General features: G+C 63.5%; 4 protein-coding genes across 4 annotated transcripts; 3 read left to right on the forward strand and 1 right to left on the reverse strand.

Moving 5' to 3' along the window:
- Positions 1–2,567: 2,567 nt before the first annotated feature.
- On the forward strand, positions 2,568–3,057 carry EMIHUDRAFT_233859 (hypothetical protein; the record flags this gene model as incomplete). The annotated part of the gene is made up of 2 exons (XM_005781870.1): positions 2,568–2,918; positions 2,989–3,057. The coding sequence occupies 2 exons, from the start codon at positions 2,568–2,570 to the stop codon at positions 3,055–3,057; spliced, it is 420 nt and encodes a 139-aa protein (XP_005781927.1).
- Positions 3,058–3,396: 339 nt separating this feature from the next.
- Positions 3,397–7,403, reverse strand: EMIHUDRAFT_113726 (hypothetical protein; the record flags this gene model as incomplete). The annotated part of the gene is made up of 9 exons (XM_005781871.1): positions 3,397–3,798; positions 4,028–4,315; positions 4,368–4,637; positions 4,772–4,818; positions 4,910–5,082; positions 5,198–5,304; positions 5,411–5,468; positions 5,591–5,777; positions 5,945–7,403. 9 exons carry the CDS (start codon positions 7,401–7,403, stop codon positions 3,397–3,399), a joined length of 2,991 nt encoding a protein of 996 aa, XP_005781928.1.
- A 1,152-nt stretch (positions 7,404–8,555) lies between these two features.
- Positions 8,556–9,436, forward strand: EMIHUDRAFT_442756 (hypothetical protein). Its single transcript, XM_005781872.1, has 3 exons — positions 8,556–9,038; positions 9,112–9,275; positions 9,341–9,436. Exons 1-3 carry the CDS (start codon positions 8,583–8,585, stop codon positions 9,429–9,431), a joined length of 711 nt encoding a protein of 236 aa, XP_005781929.1. The 5' UTR covers positions 8,556–8,582; the 3' UTR covers positions 9,432–9,436.
- A 4,145-nt stretch (positions 9,437–13,581) lies between these two features.
- Positions 13,582–13,824, forward strand: EMIHUDRAFT_72821 (hypothetical protein; the record flags this gene model as incomplete). The annotated part of the gene is made up of 1 exon (XM_005781873.1): positions 13,582–13,824. A coding segment is annotated over one exon (243 nt), but the record flags the coding sequence as incomplete, so codon positions are not given.
- Between the last annotated feature and the right edge of the window lie 153 nt (positions 13,825–13,977).

Raw genomic sequence — 13,977 nt, forward strand, 5'->3', positions numbered from 1 at the left:
CGTCGCGCAGCAGCTGGGCGACCTCGACGTGGCCGTTCTGGCACGCGGCGAGCAGCGGCGTGGCGCCGTTCTGCTTGGCTTGGTCGATCGCTGCGCCAGCCTCGAGGAGCAGCCGGACGATGTCGAGGTGGCCGCTCCTGCACGCGATGAGCAGCGGCGTGGCGCCATTGGCCTTGGCTTGGTTGACCGCCGCACCGGCCTCGAGGAGCAGCCGGACGATATCGAGGTGGCCGTTCTGGCTTGCCATGTACAGCGGCGTGACGCCGTCGCGCGCAGCTTGGTTGACCGCCGCGCTGGCCTCGAGGAGCAGCCGGGCGATCTCGAGGTAGTCCTCCTGGCACGCGATGTACAGCGCAGAGCGGCCGCCGCCGTCAGTCGCCCCGACGCTCGCGCCGGCCTCAAGCAGCAGCCGCACCGCCTCGGCCTGCCCGTGCCGAGCGGCCCAAGTGAGCAGCGTGTCCTGGTCGCCGGTCTCGAGCCGCGCGTCGAGCTGGGCCGCGAGTGACGCACCGCGCGTCTGCCGCCCGGAGAAGAGGGCGCGCAGCGAGGTCAGGTCGCCGGCGGCGATGTCGGCGAGCAGCGTGGCGGGCGGGCTCACGGCGGACGCCATGTCACCGAGTCAAGCCGCGGCGGCTAGCCCCTATGCACAATAGGAAGGGCGGTGTCTCGCACGGCACCGCCAGCGGACGGCTCTCTCGCGCCCTTCGGCGGCCCGCGCGCCGACGAGACCCGGCGCAGCCGCTGAGGTCTGTGCGGGGGGCTCGAGAGCGCGTAGTTTCAGAATTTAAATACACGGAAAAAGAATTTTACAACGAAACTCCCTCGCACGACACTGGGCACAGGACTGGGCACGGGACTGGCTCGCACTGGCACTAACACAGGTACACCACGGGAGCCGCCTAAGCGACTCCTGCGAGGGTGGCGAGGCACTTAGCTCCGTGCACCCGCCCACCCCCGCCACAGGCAAGCTCATTCACAATCTGCTCTGCGATTGCCGTGTGAAGAACGACTGAGATGCGCTGCTTCTGCAGCCCCAGCCAGCTCTTGGTGGTCCAAGTCACCTCATCGAGGTACTGGGCCCGCGTCAGCTTGTTCTGTAGTACGTCCGCCGCCTTCCTGAGGATCTCACGGACCCCCTTTCCGAACCCGCCGAACGATTCGAACAGCAGCAGCTGCACTTCGACGCCCTTGTCTTCCCTGGCGTAGCGATAGTCCCCGCCGTAGGACGGTATGCGGCGGTCGCCGCCCACCACCCTGCCCCCCCTGGTATGCCAGCGCCCGGTCCCTTGCCCTCTCTCGCCCTTGCTCTTCCTCTCCCCCTCCATGCCGCCCCCCCGGTACCCCTCCCCCCCCCCCCTCCTCCTCTCCCCCCCCCCTCCCCCTCCCAGCGGGGAACAGGTAAGTCAGGCGGCATCGACGCTGGACGGTCACGAAACCCACCCCACCACACTGAATGACCACCGGCCAGTTGACGACACACTCCTAGACGCCCGCCGTTGAAGCTGGGAGGGGATGTATGGAGGAATGGTAAATTGGTAATGACCTCTCCGGATTGGTTGAGCCCCGGCATCGATGGCGGGAAGAGAGAGGATCCCCGCCCCTATCCCCCAGGCGGCGATTGCTGAGCATGAGGAGGATCGATCGCCCGCCGCGCAGGCGAAGAAAATTTGGGCGCGAGCGCCGTATATCGCGTGCCATGGCCGACTTAGCCGGTGTAAGAGGCTCCCGCTGATCTTAGACCGCGTAAGCACTCCAGCGTGGCTAGCCACACTTAGACCCGTTAAGCCGCGAGGCTCAGAACTTAGACTACTACCCAACCAGTCGAAACACCAGTGGAAATCCCGCCGTCAGCTGTCACGATATACCCAAAGGGAACCCCAGTGCCAACACCGACAGTTGAGGTACAAGTGCTCGAAACGAGAGTGGACCTGAGCAACGACATGACAGGGCGGGATTGCTCGCAGTGGGAGTCAGAAATGTGGTCCTTGCGCGCGAATGCTCGATAAACTCGAGGGACCAAAATACGCGGAGAGGAGAGCGGAGCTACGCAGAAAGGCGAGAGAAGCAGCGAGAGCAAGAGATCGGCAGACGACAGCGGCGTCTCAGAACGAGGCCGAGGAGAGCGATGAGTCAGGGGAAGAGGAGAGTGGGAAGAACGCGAGGTGGCATGAAGGTCGCTGCGAGAATTGGTGAGAAACTGCGGAGAGAGATAGGAAGTGGTAGACGCCCGAGGGTGGGCGACGGCTAGCACCACACTCCTCTCCTTAAAATCCCTGTGTGGTGGGGGCGTGCCGTCCTCCCATCCCTCCCTTGGGTTGTCTGTTTTCTTTCTTTCTTTTAGAGAGAAGCGGGGGTTTAAACAAGAAGGAAAAGAAATCGTAGGCGGGGAGGGGCTGTAACCCCAAAGGGGTGCGTGTGTAAAGAACATATGGAGCGAGGAGCGGGGTTTTAAAAACAAGAACCGAAAAGAACAACGCACTAATCCGGCGCCCGGGTTTTTTCGCCAGCCTAGCGCGTTCGGTTGATTGAGGAAACCCCTCGAGTTAGCTGCTTAGTCGCGTGCGCGTATGCTCGCTGTCGTTGCAGTCTCTGGAGGCTGCGCCGCGGCTCCCGAGCGGCGCGTGACCCGTGCCAGTTTTGGTAAGGTTTTGCGCACCCTCTCAACTGACTCCCTGAGGCAGGGTGGCGCGGGTGCGGGGTGGCTCGGCAGCTCGGCGGGAGGCCTCCGACCCGGCTACCTTGTGCTGTTGAAGTTGCTGCAGGAGACGCCGATGACGATGGCGCTGTCCTCGCGGCTGGCCAGCGTCCGGGCTCGCTGGCGCGCCGCCCGGGATAGCACTGACAGTCTGCCGGCGCAGCGGGCGCATTCGAATGCGCCCGCCGCGCCGGCAGACTGTTGGACGGCCACAGTCGCGAAAGTGGGGTGAAATCCGTGCGGCGCAGTGGCAGCGGTGGCCAGGCGGCCCCTCTCGGGGCCGCGTTGCGCAGGCGCGCCGCGCCATGAGCGGCGACCGTGGTGAGAACGCGATGTGCCACTTGCTCTCACTTAGCAGCTAACTATGATAGAACAAGTTTGAAAACCTCAGCGAAAAAACCGGGGGTCGGGATTAGTGCGGGAAAAGAAGTCGTGGGGGCGGGGGGGGGGGGGGGGCTGTGACCCCAAAGGGGTGCGTGTGTGCACCCGCCCACCCTCGCCACAGGCAAGCTCATTCACAACCTGCTCTGCGATTGCCGTGTGAAGAACGACTGAGATACGCTGCTTCTGCAGCCCCAGCCAATTCTTAGTGGTCCAAGTCAGGGGAAAGCGTGCCGCGGGAGGTGAAAATACGGCCATTGCAAGATTTAAAAGCGGATGGTCGTCGCTCCACAACGTAAGCGAGTCGGCGCCGTCCCAGGCTACGACTTGAGACCCTCCTCCCCTTTTGGATCCTCCTCCAATGGGGCTGCGGCGGAGGAGGCGCCCGCGCGGCCGGCGGGCACCCAAATGCTGTGCGCGAGGCTCGCCGGCGCCGTGCCGTAGGAGCGCGGGCCGAAGCGCAAGTAGAAGACTGCGGTGAGGGCGGCGAAGAAGCCGACCGGGTAGAGCGCGCCGCCAGCCATGAGCCCGAGCGCCGCCGAGAGCCACACCGAAGTGGCTGTGGTCAGGCCGTGGACGTGTGGGTTCTTGTCGCTGCCCTTAACAATCACCGCGCCTCCGATGAAGCTGACGCCCGAGACGACCGATGAGGCCACGCGCGAAGTGTCCCAGGACGACGGGCCCGTCTGCTCGCAATAGATGCCTCCAAAGGTGTAGAGCGCCTATTCACGGAAGGTCGCAATGAAGAGGCAAAAAACTTCAAGAGAAACGCCAGCGACGAAGAGCGCCGAAGCGAGGCACGTCAGCGCCATGGTTTGGATGCCTGCAGGAGGACGCAATGGGCGAAACGGTCACGAGCCGTCGCAATGTGGCAACGTGATTGGGCGGAAGAGGTCGCAATGTGGCAACGAGCTTGGCCTGAAGCAGCGGCCTGTTGCGAGGATGCAAGACTGTGCGCGCGGCATCTAGGTTCTGGGTTCCGACGCCGCGATCGCTCCGCTTCCGCTCGTAGCCGATAATCGCGCCGAGGAGAACGGAAACGCTCAGGCGGACGCAGAGGTCCGCCTCGAACCTCGAAAGCCCTCCTAGGATCGCGTGGCGGTCGCGGAAGCACGGGTCGTACGTGGCGGCGTACACTGGGTTCGAGTACTTTGCCGTGTATTTTGACGGGTCGACCGTCCGGTCGCAGGGCGGCGCGAGGTAGGGTGCGGCGAGCGAGAGGAGGGCGTAGGCGAGCGCCTACAGCGCAGATGTGACCGAGATACAGCCGAGACTCAGCCGAGGTACGGACGCCATGAGGGCGTAACGCCGTGAGTGTGATGAGGTTCAACGCGAGCAACGTGAGTGCGCTATGGTGCTCGCGCTGCAGGGTCGAGTTGGAGTCGCGGCTCCGCTTGCGCGACGCGGCGGTGGCCGTGATGAACTCGATGGCATTCGTGTTGAGGATGACGATGGCGGCGGCGGTGGTGAATAGGGCGGGCACGTACATGGCGCCTCCAATCGCGTTGCCAACGGCGGCAGTCAGCCAGACGAGGATCGCGGCGGTGAGGCCGTGGATCTCCTGTGGAGGGGACAGGGCCGACCGCGAGGGGGGAGGTAGCAAATCGAGGGTAGGGGTCCTGACGGACACCGCGCCCGAGCCGGGGGGCCCTCGAAGGACGCGCCGGGATCTTCTGGTGGCGTCTACGAACACACCTCCCTTCCAGAAGACGAGCTCTTGCCCTTCCAGATGGTCGCACCGCCTGGTCATGCCACGGACGCATCGTGGGCGGGCCGTGCGCGCCTCGTGAATGTGCGGTGGGCGGTGGGGCGGGCGGCGGGGTTCTGTGGCACCGAGGAAGCCGACTCCAGTCGGGATAGCGGCCGAGGATCGGGAGGCGTCCCACGCCATGGGGCCGTCGAGAAAGGAGAAGAGCGAGCAGATGCAGTAGCAGCAGGCGCCGAGACACAGTACCGACATGGTGCGCATGCCTGTCGCCGTGTGGCCGCGGAGCGAGCGCTCCCACCTGCAGGGGTAGCGAGGGCGGCGCGGCGGCGCTGACAGCAGGCAGTGCGGGCGGCGGCGAGGAAAGCAGCCGCGCGGGCGGCGCTCGACGGGGACGGGGCCGAGCGAAGGCGCACCCGATGACCGTCCCGACGGCAATCGAGATGAGGATGCGCGCACAGATGGAGCACTCCCAGGTCGTGAAGCCGAGGAGGCTCCAGTGACGCACACCCTTGCATGGGTCCTGGTGACGAATCGTGGGTATGGCGGGATGGACGCGCGCGCGGAGCTGTGTGGCTGGCGAGACGGGTACGGAATTAGTGGCGCCACGTGAATCTCGGAGGCGACACCTCCACATAGTCCGGGTTGCCATACTTGAGAGGCTCGGCGCGAGATGGCAGGTCGCACCTCGCAGACGCGAGACGAGAGCAGTGTGAGGCGGACGCGCGCATCAACTAAGGTGTGTCCTGGCGAAATGTTCAGCGGTGGAGGCCAAGATTTTCAACTAATTTTCTTGGAGGTCGCTGCACCTCGGCGCGATCAGTCCCAGCTCTGCGCCGATGGTCACAGAGCTATAGGCGAGCACGGCCAGCGCGAGCAGGACGTAGGCCAGCCGCTCCGCCGTCGTCGCCTGCCCGCTAAAATAGCTGCCAAACATGAAAGCTGCACGAGGCTTCTTGCTTCTTTCGCGCCTTCTTCCGGCGGCGACGCCGGCCCCTAACGCGTACTTTATGGCGCTTCGGCGGAAGAATTCTTAAGATACAAGCCTCTCTCACAGCACACTGGCACGACAAGGGCGCAGACTGGCGCGGACTGGCACACACACAGGCTCACCACCGGAGCCGCCTAAGCGACTCCGTTAAGAACGGCAATGCACTCCGCACCATGCACAATGCCGCTCTCCCCGCACGCTAGCTCGTTCACCGTCTGCCACGCCACGGCGGTGTGGAGGACGACAGACAAGCGCTGCATCTGCAGCCCGTGCCAGTTCTTGGTGGTCCATGTGACCTCGTCCAGGTGCTGAGCGTGCGAAAGTTTATTGCTCAGCTGGTTCGCCGCCTCCCTCAGGGTGCTGCGAACCTCCTTTCCAAAGCCTCCGAAAGCCTCAAAGTCAAACAAACGTAGATCGCAATCCTGCTGCCGCGCAAAGGGGTAATCGCCAGGCTGCTCCGTGAGCTTTCCCTTGGGGGCATCCTCCTCCTCCCCCTCCTCCCCCTCCTCCTCGGCCTCCTCCTCCTCCCCCGCCACCGCCGCTGCCGTCGCTTCCGACGGAGACCACTTGCCGCGCCCTTTGACCAACTTGAGCAGCCCGGTCTCCGTGTTGCCAAAGCGCACGTAGGCCCCCTTCCAGCCGAGCTCTCCGTCGCCGGCCGTGTCCTTGCCCGTGCTCGCAAGCGAGCTCGTGAGCTTCAAATCGGCAACGAGGCGCCTGTGCCCCCTGCCGATGTTTGCCGCCGCCACGTCAGGTTGTTTTGGATTACTGTAACTGAGGTGTGCGGTCGGCTCCATCTCGATGATCATGCCCCACGCCGAGCGGAGGCATTTGACCAAACGTTTGAGTAGAAATTTGTGTCTTGTAGCATGCTTTGACCGAGGGTTAACCATCGCGGCGTCGCCAAGGACGTCGTGTAGCTGGCCGCTGGGTGCCCTCTTGCCTGCCTCCACCGCCTGGCAGGCGACATCAAGGGGGAGCCCAAGGCGGCGCTGGACGGTGACGCGCATCGCCCAGGACTCCATCTTCATGTCATCACGCATGGGGATGGCGTTGAGGAAGGCGCCGGCCCCTGGTTGGCTGACGGCGACAAAACGGATCGCCTCTCGCCAGCATTTGTGGTTCTTGCGTTTTCCGACCTTGTTGCCTTTGGAGGGCGCCTTGCGGCCGCCGCTGCGAAGCGCCTCGTCGGTAAGCTCCTTGGCAAGGTCGAGCCAGTTAGCATGGTGCACGCCAGAGGTGTACCGTCGCTGCGCCTGGTGCAAGAACTCGTTGGTGGACGAGAACTGGGCCAGGGGAAGCAGCTCCGCAGCCGGCGCCAGCCCGTGCGGGTAGAAGCGGAACCTCGGCTCCGCCTTCGCCTCGTTGATCGCAGTGCCCGGGCTCACCACCTCCCGGCACACGACCTGCGTCCGCCAGCTCCGCTGGCACTTGTCGGTGAGGTCGTGTCTGCTGACGAGCTGCGTGTGCGCCTCTCGCAGCTCGTCGAAACACTCTCCGGGCGCGGTCGAGACGTCGAGATCGGCGAAGGGCCTGTGTAGCTCGCGGATCGGCCGCGTGACGAGAGCCCACGTACCAACCCACGCCGCGCCGCGAATGTCCTCGGCGCTGGTCAAGCCCATGCCGCCCATATTGACTGGCAGACGCGCCTGCTTGAGCGCCCGCACCCACTGGACATCCTCGCGCCCAACTCGCGCGCCGCCGACAAGCTCGTACAGGCTGTCTGCAATCAGCCTGTCGTGCTCCTTTGCCGCCGCCAGGGTGACCGAAGAATTGAGCCCTTGAGCACTGGATAGGGTCGGTTTCACACTCTCCTCTCCTTAAAATCCCTGTGTGGTGGCGGCGTGCCGTTCTCCCATCCCTCCCTTGGGTTGTGTGTTTTCTTTCTTTCTTTCTTTCGGTTCCGCATGGTACGGGACCCCTCGATCGTCTCGCCCACCCTCACTGGTGTGTTCATTGGGGGGGGTCATAACAAACACGGTACAGGATCGAGGTGCACGCTGCTGAAGCAGTGTCGTCCCCCCTCTCCCCGACGGCGATGGCGGTGTGACCGATCGAGCTACAAGGGGAGCTTGTTCAGCAGGATCAGGGGTGAGCCGAGCAGTTCTCACTTCCTCAATGGGTGAGCTTCAGTCCTCAGGCCACTCCCCCCCTTCACCCCTCGGCTCGTGTGGATTCGAACCACCGCCGGGATGGACGCTTCCTGCTTCCATCTTGAATTTAACAAATCACCTGCGGGCGGACTACGGGGATCGGCATCTTACACAGCCCTTCCTTGCAGCGAGCCCACTCCAACCCACCCGCGCTAGGTCTCGAGGGACGCAGGGGTCACACCCGGCGACCTCGGGAACTAGCCGGGGCAGTCGGAGAAGGGGCAACTCCGTGCACTGACGGTCGGCCGTCAGAAAACACGCCTGCGTGGATCGCGTCACACCAATCCTCGCTACCCAACGCGGCCAAAGGATATCCACCTCGAGAAAGAAAGAAAGAAAGAAAGAAAACAGACCAGCAAGGGAGAAACTCGAGCGAGACTCACGATTTTTTTATTTTTTCTGGGATGTGTGCTGGAGTTGCGCTCCTCTTGTAGCTCGATCGGTCACACCGCCATCGCCGTCGGGGAGAGGGGGGACGACACTGCTTCGGCAGCGTGCACCTCGATCCTGTACCGTGTTTGTTATGACCCCCCCCCCCCCATGAACACACCAGTGAGGGAGGGCGAGACGATCGAGGGGTCCCGTACCATGCGGAATCGACCCTATCCAGTGCTCAAGTGTCGGGTGGGAAGAGGGAGCTCGCCGCCGATCCGGAGCATGGGTTGTTTGTGTATGCTCCGCCCAGCCAGCGCTCTCCTCCTCCTCCTCCCCGCGACGTCCCTGCGGGTCGGCGGCCTCCCAAAGCTCTTTCAGCGCACAGCATCTCCTGTCACCGCCCGCGAAGCGGCGCTCGTCTCGCTGCTCTCTGACGCGTTTTCGGCGCGAGAGCCGCCCAACGAGGCGGCCGCAGTTGCCGCGGTGCGCGACCTATCGTCGGCGTGCGTCCCCTTCGACGCTGCGCGGTTCGGAGATGGGCTGTGGATCACAGTCTACACTTGCGGCGCCGAAACTCCGCGCTGGCAACGGCTGGCGCAGTCGCGGGCGTCGCGGCTGCTCCCCTCGCCGAACGTGGCCGGCCAGCGCTACTCCTTCTCCGACAACGGCGGGCGGGTGCTAAACTACGCAGAACTTGTCGGCGCGGCGCTTCACATCACCGCGGGCGGTGCATTCGAGGATGCCGCTGCACCGGCGGCTGCCCCGAGACACCCAGAGCTGCCCTCACCCAAAGTCGTCGCTCCCTGACTAGGCGGTGGACGCAGCGCAGCGGTGCCCCAAGGACTTCAGCGTGCAGATCGACGGCGGCACCGTCTGTGTCGGCGGCCTGACGCTGGCGCTTCCCATCTCGGGCCCCGGCTACCTGCGCGTCCTCTACACCTCCCCGGCCATTCGCATCCTCACCAGCCTCACCCGGCGCGCGAGCCTAGTCGAACCGGCCACGAGTGGCGATGTGCCTTACCCTCGCTCCGTCCATTTAGGTCGCCCGACCGGTGGGAGGACGCCGGGCTCGTTGCCGTGCAGCTGCCGGCGGAGAGGGTGGCGCCGGACTGGGTGGCCCCGTGTGTTTAACGCGGTAAGGTAAGGTAAGGTAAGGTAAACTTCTCCACACACACGAGGTGGTGGGGCAAGGGGGGGCAACCCTCGCGTCTCCACGTCTGACGACAGGAGCCCCACGGCATTCAAAGTGCAAGGCCCAGTGCGCGTGGGTGAGCGGTGTGTGTGTGTGTGTGTGTGTGTGTGTGTGTGTGTGTGTGTGTGTGTGTGTGTGTGTGTGTGTGTGTGTGTGTGTGTGTGTGTGTGTGTGTGTGTGTGTGTGTCACGTCACTGCATCCTCCGCCGGTTCCTCCCGTCGCCTCTTCTTTGTTCGAATGTTTTTCAATCCATCCTTCACGAAGCCCTCCCATGTAGCTAGCGTTCTTGGCGAATGTCTCGAAATGGCCAGCAGGCGCTGCGTCTGCTCGTGACCTGTGCGGGCCGCTCGTCCTCCTCGCCCTTCTTTCGTCCTCCCGTCCCTCCCCTCCACCATGGCCTTCTCGGCACTTCTTTCTCCATCCGCCTCGCCCTGCCTTTTCGTATCGTGCCGTTCGCCCTCCATTCGGTGACCTCCATGGCTGTCCGCCCCCCTTTGGGTGGCGCTCTCGATACGGTTGCGTCAACCTCGACGTCGCTGTCGCCCTCCCCGTCCCCACCGGCGTCCGTGCCTCGGTTCGCGTCATCGGTGGCGTCTCCGTTGTTCCCTCGTGCCCCGCCGTCGCCCTCTCTGCTCGGGCCGTTAGCGATTTCGCCCCTCCTGCGTGTCGCCCCTCCGTCCCCTCCCCTTTCTTCGTCGTCATCGTCGCTGTCGCGAAAGCCCTCCGGTCCCTCGATTCCCTCGCCTATCCCCTCCGCTGCGTCGTCCCAGTTTATATCCTCATCCTCTGCGCACGTCGCGTTGGCTTCCTCTCTCCGTTTGCGGCTACGACTCCGAGGCGCCGGAGGAGATCCAGAACGAGGCGCTCTACCGGGCCTGCCGCGCGTACGGCTTAGGTGAGCAATTCCTCGCTGCGGCGCAGGACGAGGGCACATTCGGCGAGTGGCTCGACGAGCTACCCTTCGAGGTGGCTGCGGCGACCGCCCGGCTGCTCAAGCACCACGCGCGCTCCGGCGCGTGGGTCGAGCTCTCGCCCGGCAACCCTAGCCAGGCCTCACGCGCTGGCCGCGACCGCGACCGCTCGAGCCCGAACTGCCCGTCAGATATGTCGGAATTGTCGGAGAATAGCGACTAGCACACCTCTGAGTCCCAGAAACCCGAGGAGTCATACAGTCCACCTGCGTGATGCACGCCCTGCGAGCGGGGCGGGGTGCGCACTGTCCCTCTGTGTTCGTGTGCGTTGCCCATCTCTCCCTGGAGATGACTGCTCTATTTATTTATTTACAGCGATCCTTTCCAAAAGTTTTCTTCACGCCCGCTGAAAGGCCGGCGGGTGTGCGCCGGGCTGCGCGCGCACACGTAAAAGCTACCCCGCCGAAGATCACGCCGCACACGCACCCCGCCATGTTCACCAATAGAGGCAAGGTATCCGGAGATGAGCAGTCCGGCGACGCCGAGACCGAGCCTACCAGCGCTCGCGCAAGAGGCTCCTCTTCCGCGCAGGAGCAGGAGAAGCAGTCCTCGAGGCCAAGGTCGGCGGTGGCGACATCATCGCCGTGCTCTCTGGCTTCCTGCTTGCCATTTCGCTTGGCGAGCTTAGGCCTGGACCAGCGTGATCCTGTTCACCTTTCTGACGGCTAAAGTGATCTCGCTCGCGGGCAAGTCCGAGTACTTGTTTGCTGGTCACGGCGACGCAGATGTCAGCTTGTTGTGACGCACGCTGGGCGAGGCGCAGCTGGCGGGCTTCTTGAAGGAGCAACCGATTCTCAACAACCGCAGGTCAGTGCACCAGAGGTTCGCTTCCTCGCACGCGTCTGGCACTACCCTGAGGGCTACGCTGACTGGAGGCGGGCCAATGTCGGCCTCACTCGTGCTTGTGGCAAGAGCACGTTGCGTGTGGCATCTTCTCGGTCCTCCTCCTACCAGCTGCTTCTCTTCGTCATTTCCATCACTTTTGCATTTGCGACCGGATTAGATGATCGCCGTGTCAGTCTCGCTGGTTGTCGTCATTCCCGGCGCCACCATGATCGCCAGGCTGCTTGCCAGCGGCGCGTTTCAGGACCTGTCGTGAGCGGTGTGTGGGGCGCAGACATACTTTCTCTCAATTCGACTGACGACTCCGACGTTTACACGTTTTTTCGCTACACTGCGCGCGGCGAGTCCCGAGTCAGGGTTTGACTGTTGTGCGAGAGTGAGTCCTTCGTCTTTTGAATTCTGAGCTTGGATCTGTGACTAAAGCCGCTTACCACTGATGGATCCCCACCCGAATAACACACAGTGAGCGCCCCAGCACTTCACTACGCCCTCCGCGCGAAATCGCTAGCTAGTGGTGCTTTGTGGCAGCACATTCTTTGTGCTTTGTGGCAGCACGGGTGCGGTGCCCGAGACCGCCAGCAGTCCGGACCCACCCAGTGCTACGGCCAGCGTGCCTCGTGTCGGCTCCCGAGCCAATCGTGTGCAGCGTGTGTGTGCGTGTGGGCCCGTCCTCCATGCTAGGAGGTGTGTAAGACTTTAAACAAAACAACTCTCTCTCACAGCAATGTGTTTTAAATTGAACTCGGGGGCACGGGACGCGGCACAAACCGGGGCACAAACGCCGGTGCTGCATCGCAAAGCTGGCAGCGCCTTGCTCCTGCTTCGAGACCTCATGCAGCGTGATACAAACACCATCCACGTCCACAACACGTATTGTGATTGTGATCGGTGCTAATTTCTCTGCACGTAGAGTTTCCATTGCCCTTTCAACGTGGTGCTCCAGTGCAGGCCCGCCAACCCGCAGGCGAATGCCGGAGGGCCGTGGCCGTGGTTGCGCTGGAAGAAAAGGAGGGGGTGGTGGGTGCGCGACAGGCTGAGGAGGTAGCAGCGTCGACGCGTGCATGGCTGGTCGCCTCGGAAAAGCGCAGCGCGCGCGAAGATAGGATCGCAACGCAGGCTCTCTCTCACGCAGTTTAGGACGGCCTACACATAGCGAGGGCTAACCTCGAAATCTGCACCTTGGGCGCCTTGGATGGCTGCGCTCCCTGTTTCGCAGCCATCCGTGCTAAGGATGGCTGGTCCTTTTTTTTTTCACGGCATGGAGGGTGAGCCACACCGAACGTACCGAGCGAAGAGCCGAACGGAAGGAGGACGGGGAAGATGACTCCGAGGAGGACGAACCAGTGGAAATTCAGTTGTCAGATGTCACGATGCATCCGAAGGGGACCCCAGCGCCGGCATCATCCGTAGAGGCACGAGTGTTCGAAGAGAGAGTGGACCTGAGCAATGATATGACTTGGAGGCAAATGATCGGTGTGGGAGTCAGAAATGTGGTCCTTGCTCGAGGGGAGCTCGATAGACTCGAGGGGCCAGGATATGCAGCAAGGAGGGCGGAGCTGCGCCGAAAGGCGAAAGAAGCCGAGAGAACAAGGGAACGGCAGGCGGCGGCGGCGCAGGACGAGGCAGAAGAGAATGACGCGACAGAGGAGGAAGTGACAAGGGAGAGAACGACGAGAGTGGGACGGCCGCGAGGTGGCATGAAGGTTGCAGCGAGAAGCGGCGAGAGACTGCGAAAAGAGATAGGAAGAGGCAGACTCCCTAGGGTGGGCGACGGCTAGCGCATCACACCCCTCTCCTTAAAATCCCTGTGTGGTGGCGGCGTGCCGTCCTCCCATCCCTCCCTTGGGTTGTCTGTTTTCTTTCTTTCTTTTTTGGTCCTTTTTACCCATCTCACAGTAGAGGTGTCCGTTTCGACCTTGTACCCCTCGTTGTACTGCCGGGTGAGCTCTGGTTTCTCCTTGTCACCGTGCACGAACGCCTGGCTTTGTTTGTTGTTGCTGCAAGGACGATCAGGGACATAGGGGAACGGGAGTGGGGAGCGCATCGCGACACGGAGGGGGGCTGGGCAGGGTTCACCCACACGAAAGAAAGAAAGAATGGGCGCGATTTCTTTTTCCGGGAGCTTTGTCGAGCTGCCTGCAGCTGTCTGCCATGCTCGCCTCCGCCTTTGCGCTCAGCTGCGCGTACGTGCTGCCCTCGCCGCTGCCCGCGCCGCCGGCGAGCCGCGCCGCCGCCGTCCGCATGGAGGCGGGCGTGCCGGTCGCGACGCCGATGATGCCAGGGCAGAAGACGTGGATGCCTAAGGCGGAGGATAGGGCGATGGCGGCGAAAAAGTGGTACGTGGTGGACGCGGAGGGGCTGCGGCTGGGGCGGATGTCGTCCGAGATCGCAAAGCTCCTGCTGGGCAAGCACAAGCCCGAGTTCACCCCGGGCGCTGATGTCGGAGACTGCGTCGTCGTGATCAACGCCGAAAAGTGCATCGTGACGGGCAACAAGGCGCGGCGGCGGCCACAGCGCGCGCTCACAGCCTGCGCAGCACGGCCCGACATTCACTCCACGCGCCGATTCCCCTCCCACCCTCCCACCTCCGCCCCTTTCGGGCGGGCGAGCCTTTGCCGCCCGCCGCCCGCCCCACTCCTTGCCTGCGCCTCCCCTTGCCCCGCCTCTGCC

Source organism: Emiliania huxleyi (genome assembly GCF_000372725.1).
Source record: "Emiliania huxleyi CCMP1516 chromosome Unknown EMIHUscaffold_198, whole genome shotgun sequence".
Classification (NCBI taxonomy): domain Eukaryota; phylum Haptophyta; order Isochrysidales; family Noelaerhabdaceae; genus Emiliania; species Emiliania huxleyi.